This window comes from Hippocampus comes, unplaced genomic scaffold (genome assembly GCF_001891065.2).
Source record: "Hippocampus comes isolate QL1 unplaced genomic scaffold, H_comes_QL1_v1.1 scaffold2, whole genome shotgun sequence".
Classification (NCBI taxonomy): domain Eukaryota; kingdom Metazoa; phylum Chordata; class Actinopteri; order Syngnathiformes; family Syngnathidae; genus Hippocampus; species Hippocampus comes.
The window spans coordinates 84,087-99,757 of NW_017805139.1; the positions used below are offsets into that span (position 1 = coordinate 84,087).

The 15,671-nt window shown below is 41.4% G+C and overlaps 1 protein-coding gene across 2 annotated transcripts in view; it reads left to right on the forward strand.

Annotated features, from left to right (window-relative positions):
* Positions 1-404: 404 nt before the first annotated feature.
* coro2ba (coronin, actin binding protein, 2Ba) overlaps positions 405-15,671 on the forward strand; it is a 27,185-nt gene continuing 11,918 nt past the window's right edge. Inside the window, exons 1-3 of one of the 2 annotated variants that reach the window (XM_019867471.1) lie at positions 427-584; positions 710-823; positions 15,235-15,435. In XM_019867471.1, coding sequence (XP_019723030.1) covers positions 809-823; positions 15,235-15,435 — 216 coding nt within the window. In that variant the 5' untranslated portion in view covers positions 427-584; positions 710-808. Of the gene's footprint in view, positions 824-15,234; positions 15,436-15,671 lie in introns of both variants that reach the window. The other variant, XM_019867473.1, reaches the window with a different exon arrangement.

Consider the following 15,671-nt stretch of genomic DNA (forward strand, 5'->3'; position numbering starts at 1 on the left):
GTCCTAATTTGGATAGCAAATGGCATCTTGCAGCTGTTAAGAGAACAATGTAAATTGGGAATTTGTAAAAATAAAAGATCAAGTGCTTTTTTTCTGCTCTGAAGCGTGAAAGTCGCATAGGTGTAGAACATAGACACCTCAGGACACAAACATGTGCTGGTATAAATGACATTAATTCTCATTTTTGTACAGATAACATGTAATCAGTCATGCGGTGCACACAGCAGTGTGCAGTGGGCAGAATGGCAAAATGCAACACACACACACACACACACACACACAGTGTCCAACATTCCCCTTCTTCCGGCCAATCGTCATGTTTTTGCACAGTCACTCGCCCTGCAGAGCTCAATAAGCTGTATTAGCCCACCTCTAACCAGACAGTACTGCGATACTGAGTGAGAAAGCAGGTCAGGCAGACCGTGTGCATCATCCCAGTGTGTGTTGTTTCCTTGAGTACACGTAATGAGGTAGGAGGAGAGGGGTGTGTCCTGCAGAGTGCGGGAAAGCGTTTCCCTCTGTTAGGAGCCAACTGCACTCAGAGCGCCAGCCGTGACTTCACTGCAGCAGCCATCAGCCTCTCGGTACTTAGTGGGCTAGACGCACAAACCTCTCTGTCCCCTCCTCTTCTCTTCTCTCTCTCTCTCTCTCTCTCTCTCTCTCTCTCTCTCTCTCTCTCCTCTCTCCCCCCATCTCTCTGCTTATCCAGCAACCAGAGCTGCCCTCCTCTCCTCCTCATCACTCTGCCACTCCTGCAGCATTGATCTCTGAACGGGACACTGGCCTGCAGCTCACTCACTGATTCTGCATGACTGTCACAAAGGTAAGAGGCGCCGTATGGCTTAATTGCGCTTCGGGATGACTCCTGTGACATTATTGTTTCGGGAGGGTGAGGAAGGTCGATTCTCTGTTCTACGATTGATTTAAACCAAGTGCATGAAGATGAGTTGCCAACATGGTTACTGTTGACATAGCAGACACTGTGGTTATGATACAACTGGGTGGCAGTTTCTCATTTGCAATATGTCACTTTTACCACAGGTTTTCCCTTTCAATTGGTAAAGATACATTTTAAAGTCTGCAAAGTCCAGGTATTATTTATATGCAACACAGAAGCAACCTTATTTGTTTTCCGTGAAAACATTCACTTTTCTAATACAAACTACAGTACCTGAGGCTGAAATTATTGGATTTAATTATAATTAGAACTCAATGCTTAATGGAGGATGATTGATAACTGAAAGGCAGAGGCATGAGTCCTTTTGCTGATAAAAGGCTATTTGGATTTTCATGGAAAATTCTAAGGCCCGTACTAAATTTCTGGAATTATAACCGCTATGAATGGTTTTTGAAAAGTATTATAAGCATTTAGGGGTTAGCTTTTAAAAACATTTCGTCTGAGGTTGCATTTATTTAGAATTGAATGGCTGGTTCAAAAGCTCTTGTGAACTGTTTTTTGGCCCTTGGGCTGAAGGTCGCCCATCCATTCTGTGATGCAATCCAAACAAGTTTGGGGTTACAGTTTGAAGTTGAGGGCAGGGCTTACAGCCCAAGCAAGAAGGATTGAGACCCGCCCAAAATACTCATTGATGTCAACTATTATCAAGCATCTCTCGGGACCTCCTCTCGCCACCAGCCAGCAAAGGTTAGTCAGGGTACCATGTTGAAATGTTGCAGTGTTTAAAGCAGTGCCTTTGATTTGTCATGGATATAGGCCAGTGCCAGCCATCTCGCTTGGCCCGAGGCCCAAGGCACATGCTCGCGTAGCCCACACTGTTGCACCATCTCTGGTCAACAAGTGTGCGCGCAGTCATAAGTTGATCTGAGTGTTTACGTTGACTCAAGATTGTGTTTTGTGCTTAGGACTGCAACAGCAGGTGGAATCCTCTTAATCAATTAACCAAGGGAGAGAAATCCAAGACAGGAAGACAGTTAAAGGGAATGAGCACACCTACACCCAGGAGGAGAATTAAGCTGAACCAAAATAGATGCCCTCGTGGAGACACAGGACAATGGCCTCATTTGCTCATTTTTGTGTCTCACACCCACAAGTTGTCCAGAAATGTTCCCTTTAATATGGAATTGTGTCTTTTGTTCATCTTATATAGATAAGCACATAGACAAACACCCTCAATTCTCAAACTACAAATTATCTTCCTGTGTGTGATTGTGTGGGAAGTGTAAGAGCTGCTGCTGCGTAGGTTTCGCCACTATGACAACTGAAATAGAAAAAGGCCATGTGCTCCTTTCTTAGAAAGAAGCATGTCAAAATCTGACTCCAGACAGGACATGCATTGAATTGTTCTCATCCATTTTGCAAAACAATCATGCAGTTGTCCAAAATTTAGAGGTGGAAAAAAAAGGTAATGGGTTGGGCTGGGGGGGGGGGGTCAAAATGTTGATGAGTGGGAGAAGCAGGCAGAGATGAAAATGAACTGTTTTCAAGGCTCTGCCTGCCAACAGCAGAGAAGTCACCTTGGGATAGGATGCAGGACAAGTGCTACTGTGCTGACAGTGCTGAATGACCCTCCATCCCTCAGCACACACCGACAATATTGCAGACAGGCCTTTTATTGCTCTGTTATGAGGATTTTCCTTCATATCATATTATTTGAATACTAATATTTCTAAGCTCTCGCAATGAAGAGTAGTCCGACTCAATAATCTAAAAGCCAAACAAACAAAGTCACACTGTCTTGTGTTTTAGTGGTAAAATTGGAAGTGCTACGAAAATAGGTCATTGCTTGTTTAATTCCTCGCCCTTTGACTTCAAACAACGCCTTTGGTTGAGTCGTCTGTGGGACAGAGAGGAATTAAGCTCTTTAACCTTTTAAGACTGATGCTTTGGTCCGCTTTCTTTTGGCCTGGATCTGGAGCCAATGTATTGCTACCAAACATTGATTTGTTCAAACGGTAACCTAACAAGCTTGTTATTGGTATTTAATTATAAAAATGAAGTTATCGAGCTACTAAAGAGATATACTCAAAATTATCAACAAACAAAATGAAAATGGAAATAAATGACCCTCTTACTATTTGCATCACTTTTGTGTTGATTTGGGGAAAAAAAAAATAGCAATCGTGTATGTCTATAAAACACAATGGCGCTGGTACTAAGCCCTGCAATGGAATACTGTAGTAAACAAATGGATAGTACAGTGATTAGCAATAGTAAAAAGAAAGTGACAGAAACAAACAAGTATGCTTAGACCTCAGCCTGTTTTTTCAACTCCCGGTATTATCTAATTCATTTTCATTTTGTTCTCATTATGACATTTCTGATTTCCCTTTTTTCTACTGAAGCACAAATAAGATAATGTGTTTCCTTGAATGCGTTGCTTCCTGATGCATACACCATGTGGTGCCATGAGCTTCACAGTTTAAACCTCAGGGCTCAGAGTGAGAATTTTGCTGTGCTGTACTATAGTAGACTGCTTTTGTTTGTGTGCACACGTGAGTCTGTTAGTGTGTGTTAGTTTGTGTGTGTGTGTGTGTGTGTGTGTCTGTGTGTGTGTGTGTGTGTGTGTGTGTGTGTGTGACACAGAGAGAGAGAGAGAGAGAGAGAGAGAGAGAGAGAGAGAGAGAGAGAGAGACCACAGCTGTGAGTTGGCTGGCAAGTAAAAAAATTGTAGGGGGGGAAATTTCTACTGGTGAAGTCTATTGGAGATTCTGTGATCTAGCAAAAGAACTATTATTCTGTTTCATGACCTAAATCTGTGCAAGTGTGTGTAGACATCCTCAAGGCTTCTAAAGAAAACCCTGGGGCTTGCATCTACTATCTTACGTAAGATAGAAGTGGGAAGAAGGGACCCCATATGGTGTTCTCACATTGCTTCAGAAAGAAGCCATTATTGTTTCAAAACAAAGGCTCTCTTTCGTGCTGATTTTTGCACTCAGTTATCCTCATGTCAATGTATTATTTTTTTTTAAGTGGAAAGGCTTAATGACCACAACAACACTTTTTTTGAACTCAGAAGTGTTTCCAGACAGCTGTCTGGCTGTAGTCGGTCTGCAAATCTCTTGAAGGAATAAACAGGCTGAATTGTGCCTCATGTCCAAACCAATTTCCGTTCATTGAGCAGCTTTTCAGAAGTGCCATATATCATGGTCAGCTACTGGCACGAAAGGTTGCAAACATCCCATTGAAAGCCATGAATTGTACATGAAGTCCTAAAATGGTCCTGTTGTTTTGTGGCACTACAGAGAAAGCAGTGTGTTATGACTGAGCGAGTTGTGGGATATGGACACAAGGATTCTAAAATAAAAGGAACATGACTGACAGTTAGGAGACTGGGCTTCAGTGTTTCCCTTTTTACTACTTTAAGCACCAGGGGCGAAAAGCTAGCTAAAACTGCTTGTATGAAACTATTGTCAGTGAAAATTGCACTAATTTAAATGCATCCGCTTTCAAGACCAAACCATCAGTCATCTGTTCATTACAGGTCTTCTTCCTGGTCCATCAAGGATGACTTTAAACATTAGCCCCTTGAAGCCTGTTTTTCCAAAAAAAAAAAAAAAAAAAAAACCTGTGTTTTTGCTCTCAAGTAGATGATACATTAAGTTGAGAGTGTTTGAGTATAGCACATCAAATAGATGTAAATGTAGGTATGATGCAAATTCCATCCATCCATCCATCCATTTGCGACTGCTTATCCAGGGTCTGGTCTCCTGGTGGTGGGACACGCCCAGAACACCTCACCAGGGAGGCATCCAAGGGTCATCCTAACCAGATGCCCGAGCCACTTCATCTGGCTCCTCTCATCATGGGGGAGCAGCGCCTTGACTCTGAGTACCTCACCCCATCTCGAAGGGGGAGCTAGGACACCGTGTGGAAGAAACTCAGTTCGGTTGATTGTATCTGGGATCTAATTCTTGGTCACGACCATAGGCGAGGCTCAGAATGTAGATCAACTGGTAAATTGACAGCTATGCTTTTCAGCTCAGCTCCTCGATAGACCGATACCGAGTCCGCTGACGCTTCACCGATCTCCCTGTTAAGCTCCCGCTCCATCCTGCCCCCACTCGTCAATAAAACAGCATGACAATTGAACTCTACAGGATTTCATGCCAGACCTGAAACCAACTAATGCTTGCAAAAGGTTCCTTGGTATGTGTTGGTAATGCATCAAGTGGCAGTGAAGGAATACTGATGCTATTTTTTGAGTTCCCTATTTATTCTTCAATAGTCTATCTATGTTAAAACCCTAACCTGAAATTTGGACAACATAAAACTCAGTTTAGCTTTAATCCCCAAATAAGAGGTGGGACCCTTGAACAGCGATTGAAGAGTGGACACCCTCAGTGTGTTCATATTTGGGGGGAAAAAATACATGCGGTCCTCCCTTGCAAGCATAAGGCCATTTGTGTTCAGATAAAGCTACATGTTCATCCTAGTGATGTGAGTATAGTCAAATTCACAGTGGGCTTCCATCTGTGTTGAGTGTGTTTGCAATTACATATCAGCAAACACCCCAATTATGAAGGAGGCCGGTGCCGGTCTGACATCATTCACTCATTTGTGGTTTGAAAGTGTTTAGAAATGTGTTTACGGTTAAGCCTCTGCCATATCCTACAATGTTAAGGCTCTTATATGTTCATTAAAATAATACAAGTTCTGATATGTCTCAGCTTGGGATCTCAGAAATTCTATTCATATTTTTGGATCCATGCTCGTTTATAAGAAAATTCCTCTGGAAACTCTCAATGTTCTTTGTTCAGTGTACCTTGTCTGCCATTACGAAATATAACCTGATTAAGGCGCCTGGTTAATTGACAACCAGTTTACTCGCAGTCACACACTGGCACAAATAATCTGCAAGCTAAATCGGTAACCCTGCAAAACATCCTTTCCTGGAATTTGAAAAAGATAACCAGTGGAATAGATTAAAAAATATTAAATCCAGAGTTAGCCTGAAAAGAGCAGATAACGGACACACGTAAGGGAGATGCACAGAGAGAGCAAGTGGGGCAAAGGAATAGACTAAAAGTGTGACACAAAAGAGGGTCAAAGAGTAAATAGCTGTGAGAAAGCCACAGAAAAAGCTATTCGTATTGGAAGAAATTCAGATCTCATGACCTCATCGCCTGTCTGAAAATGTCCAATCCGCTCATGTGGTGGGTCTGTAGAACCAACATTTCAAATCTGTATGAAAGGGCTGAATTGCGTTTCCATATGAGATGGGGAAACTCTCCAATTCGTTTGTCTCTGCGTATACAATATCATTCAACCACAGGCTGAAAGCATTCACATTATGACAGCAACAGATTTTCCTTTGAATGACTGGAACTAATTGTAAAAAGCTCTCAATGGAATGGTTTGTTACATTTTTTGCATTTCTAGGGTGACGTGCGACTGTTGACCGGCACAGTGAAACAGACAAAATCGCTGGAGGACACAGAAGGAAAGTAGCTCGAATTCAACTCAAACCCAAGCACAGGTTCCCAAGAAAGTCATAGATGAATCAATCAAATCAAAATAAAGACTTTTAGAGACACCAATGTCCTATCTTATCATCCCTCGATGGTCCCAAATGAATTGTTTTCAACTCAACTGAAATTTATAAAACAGACACACATAACGAAATCGACAGCTTTTCTTTATGGTACCATAGAATTGGTCAAAAATCCACACGCCCAATAACTTTAACCTATAAAACTATGATGCTACTCCAGATTTTCCTGATGCCAGGAGCTTCAGGCACTCGTCTTTTCTTTCCTTCCCTTTAACCCGCCAAAACCATATTTAGAATTTATGAATTATTCTTTGAATTAATCATGAACTGTGAACTGCATCCATTTTCAAATCTAATCCACACTAATTGAAGTGTTCTAATCAATATTCAGATCTGCATTGCTCAAACACACACTCTCAAGTTGAAAGCCATCGACTTGGTCATTTAATTAAAAAGACAATGGAGCAACTGCACATGATCTTGTAGTAAATGAATAAATGATGCAATGTTTCCGCTCACTTTTGTTTGCTTTTGTAATTGTATGTGGGAAACAGTATGTGTGGTTTATTTATCAATTCCAGCTTTTGTGTGAAACAGCCTCAATTTTTACAGTATATTTAAGGCAACAGTGAAGATGCATTAATTGGTTCTTGCTAACTATGGTGGTTGTTGTGTCACTGAGGGACAATGATGGTGTTTCTCACCCCGAAACCGTAGTTGCCTTGCCTGATAGGTCATTTGGAATCTGCTCACATAATTTTATCCCAGATCACACGCTCATGCATGAGACTAACAATAGCGATACTGCACACTCTGCTGTGTTGTCATTTTGCACATGCTTGTGCAACATCAACTTGGATTTGTCTTGTGTTCTCAACTTCTCATAACAGCTGCTTTTTCTCAACGCCTGGTTTGGTTGTTGGCCATGAGTTCTTTTCTTGTTTTAGTGGAGCAAGATTTAAAATGAAAGATACAACACATCCTAACATACGTTTTGGGTCTGAGCTGCCAGCACCGGAGAGCTGAGTGAACGTTTGTGAGTGCTGAGTGGTGCAAGGAGAGCACATCAATGGTGAATGATCCTACCGCCCACATAAACACACACACACACACACACACACACACACACACACACACACACACACACACACACACACTGAAGTTCACTCAGGTCAAACTCAGCCCTGTATTTTGCCTGTGGGCTCTGATAGCAGTGTAAATATAGATATTACTTTCTAAGCAGCTCACAGTATAGTTTATTTTACTTTGTTCTGCATCTTCATTCCGTTTGATTTGTTATTGTGGACACAGAAGTATCACACAAATTTATTAATTTGTTTTATTGAAGCTTAGTTGTGGTGCACACTGCGCAGCTGTGTCAGCTTTAAATCACAGCTTCAGCATCATGTCAGTGGTTTGGTGGATGAGTTTTGTCAAAGCAGAGCCTCCGAAGGAAAGTCTGTTTGAGGTTAACTGGTAGTTTATTAAAACATGACCAGAAGTCACTGAGTTTTCAGCAATACTTCTGCATCTCCTACAGACACAATCATCAGGGCTCAAGGAAAAGCTTTAAAGGCAGAGTGAGTCCTTGTGTTTTTTTTTTTTCCCTGTCTGAGAATTTATACTGTAGAGTGTAGATATCGGGTGAGGACTTTAATATTAGCAAAGAAAATACCCATCTACAGTTGGTATTGCCAAGATATCCTTTCGTCTGATGAAGTTAAAGAACATCCAAAACAGTATAAAATGTGTGAATGCCTTCACACATTGGAGTATTTGTTGTCGAATGATCACTATAACTCATGTCTAAAACATCACCATCCAAAAGGGAATAAATAGAGCCACTAATGAGACACAGATGTAATAAAATACCCAATTGAATATTTGTCCAAAGGATATTGCGAAAAGAGGCTATTGGGATTGCAGGGTTACTGTTCTGTAGAAGTCCAGTTGACAGGCTGGCAATAAACAGATCAATGCGACAGACTGGAAAGATGTGCATGAGTGACCTTTTAATAGATACAGCAGCTATCCAACTGCGCACAAAGTCAAGCACTTTCCTACCATGGGTGGTGTGTACCAGTGGTCCCCAACCACCGGTACGTGGGCCACTCTTGACCGGGCCACACAAATGAAAGAATAAACAACTGACAGTACATCCGGTGTATTTATTATCTGAGGCTGACAAGTATATATTTTTTGAAAAGTGACCAGATTTTCTCCGTTCCATCAGTCTGAAACGGATTCTCGAAGCATGTAGAGATGCTAATTGTCTCTGTTGAAAAAGACTGCATCCTATCAAAATGAGGAAAAAAACATTTGGATTTGGTAAATTTCTTTGCAACGATCAAAAGGGCCAATGATGAGACAACACAAGAGCCTATCTGACCGAGAAGACAATAAAAGGTGCATTTCACGAACCAGGAGCCCAAATTGAAATATGGATTTACTGTACTGTGACAGGTGATTCCCACCCACCAATCCCAATCTGCAAATTTGCAGTGAGCGGCTCCGCAATGGGTCAATGAAGCCTTCTGAACTGATTAATCACTTGGAGACCAAACATCCTGCATTCAAAATAAAAACAAGTCTTTGCAGTATTTTGAAAGAAACCAAAAATGACAGAGACAATTACCGAGGACCTCCACGTCAACAGAGCATCATACTTGGTGGCTAACTGCATTGCTAAGACAAAAACGTCATTCAATATTCATGTTTGTTGATGAAGAATGTTATGAATCAGCCCCCAGCCCCGTTGATGTATAGTTGCCAGTATGCAAAAGTATAGTCATGACTGCGGAAAACAGGTTGGGGACCACTGGTTTATAGTATGGATGTATGTATGTATGCATTTGTGTGTCCGTATTGTCCGTATGGATGCACTGCATCAACATGAGCTTTGTGGACATGCAGCAATGGTTTGAAAAGAAATAAACTGACCTAAACTGTCAAGCTTTGCGTGATGGTGGTTGAGTAGTTGGTTGGACCCCAGAAAGCAGGGAAGCAGGGAGGAGCAGGGTGGATTGACCAAAACGTATTTAACAAAAATACACACAGGAGTACACTGGAAAAACTGTAACTCCAAGTACTCAAACAAATGCCTGTAAATCACAAGGAACCAAAGTAACAAACAAAACTATGAAGGGAAACAAAACATGACAGGAGCACTTGTATACTTACACTCACAATGACCCAACAAAGACTGACAGAACTAAATACAAGCAGTGATGAGACAACAAGAAACACCTGGACAAGACACAAAGGGAGCTGAGGGAGCTGATTGGTTAAACACAAGGGACACTGATGATGAGAACAGGTGGCGACAAAAAGGGCACATGAGGGAACAAAACCCAACGTAACCAAACAGAAACATAACATAAACAGTATTTTAGGAGCAGCGAAAATTATTTTTTTACACTGTAAACCAAGGGTGTCAAACTCATTTCACATTGTGGGCCACATACGGCCTCGGTAGATGTCAAGTTGGCTGGACCATTAAAATTATACCATACTCTGCTGTAAATAACCACAATAATATGTCTTTGCTTTGCTTTGGTCCAAAGAAACACAAGAACATTAGGAACATGTTGATATTTAATGAACATATCTTTTACAAAACATTTCATGAAGCACCTTAGATTTCCTTTGACAAATGTGCAATTTACTTTTATCATTCACATATATGCATCTCAACTAATCCTGCTGATTTGTACAAAGACACAAAACTTTAACAATTGGTATTGAAAAATATAGTAATACACTTTAAGATTAAACGAGATTTATAAAGAAAGGAATTTTTAAACCATTTACACATGTGCATATAAAAGCTAAATTTAATCCCTGCCTACACCTTACAAACTAAGGAGAGTGCTATTAAATCTGTACAGAATAAAGTATTCACATGTCCTTGATCGCGTCTGCTGTGTTTGGTCTGTCTAAGTGACAGACTGAGACTGCTGTTGTCTTCTTCTCTGATCAAAACAATGTGTCCACCCCCCCATGCGGATCCTCCATGAATTGCACCCTATTAAAAATATTCATTCCGTGTCTTTTATGCATTTTTTTTTCACTTTTAAATGATCCCGCGGGCCTGATCAAACCTCCTTGGGGGCCGGTTCACGCCCGCGGGCCGTTGTTTTGACACCACTGCTGTAAGCCCTTGTGGGCTGCAACAGATTTATTCAGGGGGTCTATTTTCGTGACCCAAATAAATCATGTGCATTGCGTGGCGTATCACTGTGCAGTGGTGGGTTCGACCCGATGTTAGTAACTTCGAAAATGAGCGTAGGCTGACAGATCTACAAGCGAGAGGGCTGTGCCGCTGTTGAAGTGGTTACAGCTGACTTCAACCAATGTAAATGAAAGCGGCTCCCTTCCTTCAGCCTGCGAGATGGCAGAAGCACATCTGCGCCTTGAAGCAGCCATTGGAGACCGCCCCCTACACTGGATCCTTTGCGTGCACCACACCACCTCCACCCATGGTTGTTCCTTTCCCATTTTTATTTCTTGTTATTTTTTTCCATGTTCCTGACTCCTCAACTTTTGCTTTTTTTTCTAGGACAGGATAAAATGAAAAGGATTATACTCTTCCCTGCTATTAGCTTCTTTCTGCATTATCATTTTCAGGGAGGTTGACATACAATAATGGCTATTTTAAGAAGGTAACAATCATAATGAAACAGGCAAGTGCATCAGAGTTACCAGAAGGTCCACTTGAACTAAGATGAACAGAGGTGCTCACATTTAGACACTAGGGGAAAATGTCATGTTACCCTCACTCCCTGTCAGTCACTCTCCTGTTCCTCAGCGAGCTGCTTTTTGCTATTGCTTTGTAAAACTATAAAACAGGGTTGTAAAATGATGTTCTTAATTGCCCTTAATTTTCAGGGAAAGCTTCTAAAATCAATAATAATCCTTAAAATGTAATTTTTATGAGAAAATAAATTGAAGTTTTATATTTTCTAAATTTAAATTTATCTGAGTGTACTTTATTTGAGAATGAATTCAAGTTTTTCCTGTGTGTGTGTGTGTGTGTGTGTGTGTGTGTGTGTGTGTGTGTGTGTGTGTGTGTGTGTGTGTGTGTGTGTGTGTGTGTGTGTGTGTGTGTGTGTGTGTGGGCGTATAGCAGACAAGAAGAAACGGGTTGAATGAATTTAAACGAATGGGAGGCAGAATGTGAAGGAGTTGCTGTTTGAAAAGTAGCAGTGTATCCTCTGGCAAATGTGGCCAAAAAACAAATTAAAACAACCCTGCTCTCTCCAGTTGTCTGCCTTACAGCAAAGCAATGCTATATAGCAAAAGCACATGTTCACTCTCTCACTGTCATTGGTTTGGGGCCAAAACAAGCAGTGAGCTTTCAGGGGGCTGGACACATTTCAAACACATTCTCGACAATAATCATGGGACACTGTTTTGTTTTGTTGTTTGTGCGTCCATAGGTCCATCTGACCTGGGGCTGTTGTAGTTATTCTTTGTCAAAAAAGAAGACATATTGCAAGATCAGTGAAAATAATGCAAAAATTTTAGGTCTGGAATCAATCACACAAATACCTACAACTGTGTTCACTCTTATAACATGAGTTACAATGCATCCTGATTCCCGTTCATCCTCAATTTGATAGTAGTAAGAAATGCATTAATACATAAGAGGGAGATTTTGTCACACAAAAAAACTCTGCTTTTTGATGATTTCACGAATATATTTAAATACACTGAAACATGAATTTTAAGGAATGTGTGGGTTTTAAAGTAATGTTGGGGGCGGGTATTAACTTGCTCTGCTAGACTTCCACTCTTCAGCCTGTAACAGGACCTATAGATGTTTTACAAAGGTCACAGCAATCCAATCATTTTACATGGGATTTAACTAAGCACCACAAAATATGAAGCCGTCTTTGGGGAGGAAATGTGACAAGATCCCAGGAGCAAGGGACAGAAGTCATTAGGATTAACGCAAATGTGCCCGCAATATAATGAAGGCGCAGAATACTTGTAGCCATGCATTCTTAACATAATTTTATGCAATTCCTCAAGGGTCCACTTAGATGGGAGATACTGTTTCAAATCAGAAATGAGTAAATGTGTATCTGCGCACGTGAAATTTTCAAGGGAAGGGCTACACAAATGCCACATTGCCACTTAAAATGGTCAAATGTCGGAGGTTGATTCCGTCAAAGGTGCAATAAATGTTTATTACAGTCGGACCTCGTTACAACATACCTCGAGGGACATAACGAATCTGTACATTATAACAGTAGTTCATTGAAACCATTTCCAATAAAATGGCTGCCAACTACGATGTATAATACAGTATGAACATTTATAGATGTAAAAACAAGAACATGTAATACAGTATAATCATCCATCCATCCATTTTCCGAACCGCTTAATCCTCACTAGGGTCGCGGGGGGTGCTGGAGCCTATCCCAGCCATCTACGGGCAGTAGGCGGGGGACACCCTGAACCGGTCGCCAGCCAATCGCAGGGCACACAGAGACGAACAACCATGCGCACTCACACTCACACCTAGGGACAATTTAGTGTGTTCAATCAGCCTGCCATGCATGTTTTTAGAACGTGGGAGGAAACAGGAGTACCCGGAGAAAACCCACGCAGGCCCGGGGAGAACATGCAAACTCCCAGTATAATAATGGTAATTACAAATAATTCTATAGATTATGAAGAAAGCATTTAGTCAGGAAATGAAAAGTGCCTTCTCCAGTTCAGCATGTGCCGCGCCTGGAGGCCATTTACAATCAACTTTCATTCAATCTGTTGACCTTGAACTCTGCCATGATTTTGTTGCCGTTACAGATGATTGTCGAAATCGTCGACTTTGCCAATTCGTAATCTCGGCTGAGCTTCGTCTGGGAGACTCCCTTTCGGAAGTGAGAGACAATTTCAGCCTTGACAGACAGCGAGATTTATTTTCTATGTTTTCAGACCATGTGCTCAAGACTGCGCTGTGCTTCTGGAAGTACAACACTCTACCGAGTCGATCAGTAGCATTGCTTTGCAAGCCTATAATGGTGACTCTGCTGATGCTGCAGTGAGGAATGTAGGGGTGGGGGCTATATTGAGCAGTCGGATGGTTAAGAGGCGGTAGGCTTGGTGCCAGTGGGGTGCTATTCTCCAGCGATTAGTGCCAGTGGAAGGAGAAGAGGGTGGGAAATGTGAGTTTAAAAGCAAGGCAGTGTAAAAATATGAGAGAAGAGGCAGAGAAGGTACAAGCTGTCTGATTGGACGTTAAGGAAAAAAAATCAGGAAGTAAGGAGATCTCTGCGGCTGACTTTGAAGAATAGGTGGATGTCCGAGATCCGAGCATATCACAGCAGCTCTGTGAATACAGTTCTACAATGTCATTTGAGGAACACTGCTGACCTGATCAGCATTGTACTTGAGACGAAGAGGTTTTCAAACTTTGTACACAAGTGTTGTGTGTGCTTGTGTAGTTCTATTTCTGTGGGAGCATGCATGGACCATGCAAACCTCTGTGGGATGACAGACGCATCATCTCAATTCCGTACACAAGTGACCAATGAATGAGTTCTTGTCAAGAGAGCTAAAAGCAGATCAGTTTCTAATTTCCCTCTCCTCAGTCACCTTCCGTGCTGATACATTTAATGTGTTATCCAGCTGCTGTCTGGATCTGATTTCTGAGCTGATGTCTTCGGTTTGGATATGAAAAACGGGATAACAGCCTTTAGGAAAGTTATTTAAGTAAGGTCAGATGTTAAACTTGATTTCATTTTCACTTTAGCAGTCGGGTCATGCACTGAGTGCAAATGTCTGTTTCAAGTCATGCCGAAATGGCATCCAATTGTTGATGCCATTTTGGTATGGCTTGAAACAGACATGAAACAACAATTGTATTGAATGCATCTGTCTCTGAACTGTTAAAAAAATACAATAATTAATTTGTGAAGCTCATGAATCTTGCCAATGATATTTTCAGTCAGTCCCTCCATTTGTATGCTAACCAAGGAATTCTATCAGTTCCTATCTGACGGTGTGAGATATCATCCATCCAGTCTCACAATGATTGCGTATTTCTCACCACTTCATGTGTGACTTTTATCAGACATACACAGATGGGACATCCCACCCTGCAACTGTGCCTTTGCTTGATGGAAATGTGACAAATGATTTCCTCAGCCCATCATGTTCACTCAAAAATGGTCCTTGGAAAAAGAGTGAAGCTTTCACTAAGTGTGATATCGGAAGTTAAGTTATTGAAAGTGTCGCCAATCGGGGACAATTTACCCGCTGGTTTCTGAGGTGGCATCAGAAGTGTGACAGAGGGGAGCTGAGGCTGTGTGTTGGGGTTTCTGCACACACACCTTTATTGAACATGCACACAGCACAGCAATGTCCCACTTCAGAAAGCTACGGCTGACTGGACACAGGTGTGAGAGAAGCTCCAGTGTTTGGGGTGGCATCAGAATTTGAATTAACCTGTGCAGTTGTTGTACTTTGTAAGGCATTCATTGAACTACTTGCGGATTATAAATTTAACCCCAGACTTGTCAAAAATTGTAGAATCATACATCGGACACAACTAAAGGTGCTCAAGTGTAGATAACCACAATGTGGCCCACCAGGTATCTTCAACTTCCTCAAATTGTTTGTGAATTTGTATATGGATATGGCAGCACGTTCCAATATTCAGGTCTGCTTACACAATTAAAATGTTAACATTTTGTTATTCTTGAAAACATTTGGCTTCTAACATACATTTCACAGTGTATGTGTTTAACGTCCACTATGTCCTTTTTTACGTCAGATGTCATGGCGCCTGTCCTACCGAAGCTCCAAGTTTCGAAATGTCTATGGGAAGGTAGGCAGCCGGGAGCACTGCTACGATGGAATCCCCATTACCAAGAACGTCCACGACAACCACTTCTGTGCTGTCAACACCAAGTTCCTGGCTGTGGTCACTGAGAGTGCTGGTGGGGGCTCATTCATCATCATTCCTATTTCCCAGGTAACACTCGTTGTTCAAGTCGGATGCCACATGTGAAATGCATTATCATGGAATCTTTTTCTGTACTGACTCCAGCTGGGCATTACAAAAATGCAGAAGAAACATGCATTCTCATTTTGAAATGAAAAAAAAATGATATATACCGTATATATATATATATATATATATATATATATGTATGTATGTGTGTGTGTGTGTGTGTGTGTGTGTGTGTGTATTTGTTTGTACAGGGTGTC